General features: G+C 34.4%; 1 protein-coding gene across 1 annotated transcript; it reads left to right on the top strand.

The window, feature by feature from the left end:
* The first annotated feature begins 1,585 nt into the window (after positions 1-1,585).
* Positions 1,586-3,837, top strand: LOC150092238 (glutathione S-transferase 1-like). Its single transcript, XM_090415189.1, has 4 exons — positions 1,586-1,735; positions 2,712-2,770; positions 2,885-3,023; positions 3,667-3,837. The coding sequence occupies exons 1-4, from the start codon at positions 1,586-1,588 to the stop codon at positions 3,835-3,837; spliced, it is 519 nt and encodes a 172-aa protein (XP_090271315.1).
* Positions 3,838-5,441: the final 1,604 nt, after the last annotated feature.

The raw sequence follows: 5,441 nt of genomic DNA, 5'->3' as shown, positions 1-5,441 counted from the left end.
AAACCCTACAGATCATTCCATCTGGAAATTCTTAAAAAATCTCACAAACAAGCGTAAATCCCCCACTCCCTCCATTCAATCAGATCAGGGTTTAGTGCACACTGATGCTGAAAAAGCAGAAGCAATTAATTTGGAAAAGCAGTACTCCCAAATATGAAAATCTAAATATCAGCAATTTATAAGATTAATCGCCAAGTCAGACTCGCACCAAAACAATCTGACGATAAATGTAATCTAACCACGCCTCCTTCACCATTAGAAATAATTAACATCATCAAATATCTCAAGAATAAAAAAGCTCCAGGTCCTGATGGCATTACAAACAAAATCATCAAATTATAACCCCGTAAAGTTACAGCGGATCTTGCCAACATCATAAATGCACTCCTCGGAATTCAATATTTCCCTCCTTCCTGGAAAACTGCTGACCAGTTCACAAGCCGGGCAAAGATCCACAATTATATTCACCTCAAAATTATCACCTCAAACCTTGGAAAAATTGCCGAAAAGATTATCCTCTCCAGACTTTAAGAATCAGTTGACAAATTAAATGTTGTACAGTAGGAGTAATTTTGCTTTCGCCGAAACCACAGTCCATCCAACAAATTGATCGTCTGATTGAATACATCAATACCGGAAACAACACCCCGATGCCGTATTCCTTCACATCGCAAAGGCTTTTGACCAAATTTGGCACTAGGGTTTGCTCTATAACCTTATTATTTCTAACATATCTCTGAAGGTGATACTTTGATTAAAACATATCTCATGAATAGAAAGATGCAGGTCAAAATTAACGAAACTACAACATGTAATATTATACAACTTATGTAACTCTGAACAATATAATTGTAAATTATTATTGTGATTGTTATATAAAAAAAAACTGTTAGCATCATTACTATTTAAATCTCATTATATGTAGCACAAAGTGCTGAACCTTGTAAAATAATATACTGAATAGATGATCATTGTACATATGTAAATATTTGAAAGAACAATAAAAAAATAAATAAATAAATAAAAATTATTATTATTATTATTCGTGACACCTCCAAGGAGTCCGAAGACTCATCGCGGGAGGACACCTACAACTGTCTCAACCACTACAGCGAACTTCTACTACGAATCATCTCCATCAACGCCATCTACCGCCCACATCCACTATTATAATCAACAATCAAGCTGCTCATAGAAACACACGAACCCACAAAAACATTAAGAATAAAATAATAATAATAATTTAATTGTATGACATTCATATTGTTTATATTATTATATTATTTTAATTAATAATCAACTGTCTCTTTAATTAAAAAAAGCTTGTGAATGAGATAAAAAGAAGTACTCGTATCACGTGCACTTATTGGGAAAGTTTGTTTTCCTGTTGATAATCAGTTTGTTACGCAATCATCCCACGTGGAGAAATTGCCGTTTGCTCAGTTGATCACGTGATGAGGTCCATTCACGAAGCTCGAACAGGTATGCGTATGTTGGCTTTCTGCCAAGACTTGCCATACGAATACTGCTTCCGTTCCACCAGACGCTCATTGCACACCAAATACTGTTTCTCTCCCGTTAGCGCATGGCAGTCACCTTATACAAAGTGGAGGGCAGCCCTCCATGCCTCGCTGTGACATCATTAATAGCAAAACACCTCGGAATTGACCTACAAGTTAAAGAGCTCGATTATTCCAAGAACCACTTAAAGCCTGAATTTCTTGAGTTAGGTTGTGTGCCATTCTCTTTTTCTCAACTCATTCGATTGGTTCCTCCAAGTGTCGGGTATTCCTGAGCGCAGTGAAATTTCTCACTCGTATTCTTCCGCAGATAAAGATAGTTCCAATGAAACTGAATTTATAAAAATAAAAAATATTAAAAAATGGTGTAGAGTTATAATCTCAAGAAACAACCCGTTTATTGCTTATTTGGCAGGGAAGGCACAACCTAATATCCACGCGTTTTAAGAAATGTGTTTAGAACAGATGCTTCTGCTTATCTGAGCAAGAACACCTTGCAAAATCACGATCACAAATAAAACGAATTCCACTCAAGTCATAATATTTCATTTAAATCTGAAATATGCTATGTAACTGTATTGATAAAATTATATTCTTACAAAATAAATTAATATTATTTCAAATTATAATAAAATTAAGAATATTTTAACGATTTCTAAATACACCATTTAGTATTTTACTACTTATTTATTTAAATAACATATAGTATGACATTTCAGTAACACCTTATCCCTTGTAGGGATATCCCTTACAGGGATATTTAAAACGTGATTTATTTTGAGTATGTTCTATAAGAATCCCGGTAGTTTTTAGAATAGGTGTGTAAATAAATAATCTATCGTCTATACAGACTTGAGCATATATATAGGTTTCTCTTGCATTAGGATGTCAACGATATTTTGTTAAAAAAATATACAATTATGAGAATGCAGTCTGAAGTTCGATGTTTCAAATTTATAAATCCAACTACAACATGCAGAAAAAAGCAGCCGGAAATATCTCTAAGTCAGCGTAAACAAATCGGAATGTTTAAGCTGCTAATATCCCCCCCACCAAAAAAAAAAAAAAAAAACATTTTTGAAGCTGTTTGGTCTTTAAGTGTTTCTTGGCATACCCTCCTGTTAAAACGTATTTTGTGTTAGCTTATTTTACATTTGAACTAATGCCGTGTTTTTTTTTTTCTATTTCTAGATAAATCCTCAACATGCTGTGCCTACAATCGGTGACGATGGATTCTATTTGTGGGAAAGGTAAGACTTTTAATAAAATAAATAAATGAAAATAAGTGGAATTTGCATTGCAAATATTTATATTACGTACACGTACTAATACTGTTCCCAACTGTTGTTCTGTTTAATGATCAGCCGGGCTATAATGACCTACCTCGTGAGCAAATATGCACCTGATAGTTCCCTGTACCCAAAGGATCCTCAGCAGAGGGCGGTAGTCGACCGTATGTTGTACTTCGACATTGGAACATTGGATAAAATAATATGGACAGCGGTAAGAAAGAGTAAAATATAATTCTAAGCTGGGAAAATGTTAATCGTGTTGAAATGGGAGTTGCCATAGCAACATTTCCAACAATGCTGACAATATTACAAGAGATAACTGCTATTTACATCATTGTTGGAAATGTTGCTATAACAACTCCCATTTCAACACGATTAATAATTACGATCTTTTCCCATAATCCCTCTCTCTCAACAAAAGAAAACAGAAGTTAAAGTTTTGATAATTTAGATTGCACGGTTTAAACAAATATCATCATAATCAACAACCAATCTAAAATGAAACGTTTAGGACAATTTTTAAACTATTTTATTGATGATTTTTATTCTTTTATTTAGTTTTGGAATGTGTTTGAAGGAAAAGAAATACCCGAGGATAAACTACAGAACTTGAAGGACACTCTACTCCTTCTCGGTGGATTTCTTGGAAAAAGCAAATATGTAGCTGCAGATCACGTGACTCTTGCTGATCTCGCTATTCTTGCAGGACTTCGTATGTGAGGTAAGAAACGAATGCAGCAATTATATTAAAACTATCAATAAGGGGGAGGGGATATCAACTTGAAAAAATAATTCTCCATATGTACGACGGGGTTTGCTTCAAATTCAGTTTTTCTTACATACTTTTCTTTCAGGTGGTGAACTTTGATTTACATCCCTATCCGAAACTCCAGGCGTGGAAAAAACGTCTCCAAGAGGAACTCCCGTACTACGAAGAGGCGACTTCAAAGCCATTAAAAGCACTTCGGGATTACTTGCAGCAAACAAAAAACAAGAAAGAGTTGAATTCATCATCGATTGATTGATTCGCATTTTTCGTTCATGGGCATTGCCTATACAGTTAACTCTTCAATAAACTTTGTTGTTGCGGTTATTGTGCATGGTTATTTCATACACACAAACGCAGATCTTTTACAACTACAATTACAGTAATGTACGATTACCGATTTTGTAACTGTTATAGAGTGTGGCGCCCTCTAGTGCTTGAAGTTCGTTATGTCCATAATCTCATGATAAAATCAATTAAATTCGTTTGGTTGAAGTTTCTTTATTGAGTAGAAATGTGAATTTGTTGACTTAAATTAGTTGCGGTTTAAATGTGTAGAAATGATAAAAATACCTTTTATAGTGTCGATTTTAATTCATTTCCACTGGTACCTATAAATAAGAAAAAAAATCGTCTAAGGCTATTTCAAAATGAAAATTAAGTATAAACTTCAAACTATCTCTCATTTGAGTCTCATTTCTAAATCACTTTCATTTTATTCTCATTTGACTGAAATCTATTGTGGGTTGGGAACCGCCACAATTCCATATTACTTTCGTAATCCCTTCCCTCCCCCATCATTTCCGATCGTTGAGTCCATATTATCCGTGCTATCTGCTCTCACCTTCACATCTTTTGAATTTATGCCAATATTCTGCAGATTGTTTATCATCTTGAAATATAAGATGAGTTTTGAAAATTAAGAATTCCTCAACGTGCATTTGAAATATAAGATGAATTATTAAACATATCTGTTGGTTTTCATTAAATATATTTTTCTCTATCAAATTCTACAAAATCTCTACAATGTCTTGCTGGAAGAGAGATCCTTCTCACGAAGTTGTCGCCATGTAAGGCAATAAAACAATTCTCAGGTAAGAATCAGCGGGCGGACAAAATGTGTTTAATAGGTATAGGAGGTCCCCGAGATGGTCATGAGAACAATTTCCTGCTATATGAATTTTTAATATCACTAAGGGTCTCTTTCTGGCCCACATGCGGTCTGGTGGGCCAGAAACAATACAAATGTACTGCATTAGTCGCGGTTCTTATGAATGGAATCTTCTCTTGATTAATATTTCGTTGCAATTCTTAAAAATATTGAATTCCATACAAAAAACATTAACTTTTTAAGCAGATAAAACTGTGTCTGTCAGATATAGACAACGATTAATTGCTTGCATCGTATTCTACTATGGGTTACCATGAGAAAGCAAAGACGTTGCATAATATGCACATAATCAACCAAAATGGCAATTTTCAATTTATAAAGTAAATAAATAAAAACAGTCATGTGATAATTCCTGTCGTATCAGTGGTCCTAACTGGCACTTAAGCGTCCACGACCTTGCCAAGTATTCTTGGACTTTGCAATCGGAACTCGAGAATAAGGTGGTTAGCTCTTTGCCTCCCACGTCTGTGGATGCTGTGTTCAGGGGGGGGGGAGGTACGAAAAACATTATATATATATATTGTCTATACCAAATGACATACGGAGGCTAGTTACGTGATAATTAGTAAGGAAAAAAGGTAAAAACTGGAACAACAAAAGCAATCGTCAGAATCATTAGCATTCCTTTGAATGAATGAAAATTTAAAATACTGAAAATATTTACAAAATCGGATGAAACAAAACACTAATCA

The sequence above is a fragment of the Typopeltis vanoorti genome, unplaced genomic scaffold (assembly GCF_054136105.1).
Source record: "Typopeltis vanoorti isolate ZY-2024b unplaced genomic scaffold, IOZ_Tvanoo_1.0 HiC_scaffold_110, whole genome shotgun sequence".
Classification (NCBI taxonomy): domain Eukaryota; kingdom Metazoa; phylum Arthropoda; class Arachnida; order Uropygi; family Thelyphonidae; genus Typopeltis; species Typopeltis vanoorti.
This window is presented reverse-complemented; position numbering and strand designations above follow the sequence as displayed.

Bases quoted from the DNA above. Each gene is read 5' to 3' on its own strand.
- LOC150092238 (XM_090415189.1), top strand. From the start codon at position 1,586: ATGGCAGTCACCTTATACAAAGTGGAGGGCAGCCCTCCATGCCTCGCT. The intron at 2,771-2,884 runs GTAAGACTTTTA...TTTAATGATCAG, and splicing joins GGATTCTATTTGTGGGAAAG to CCGGGCTATAATGACCTACC. The intron at 3,024-3,666 runs GTAAGAAAGAGT...CTTTTCTTTCAG, and splicing joins ATAAAATAATATGGACAGCG to GTGGTGAACTTTGATTTACA.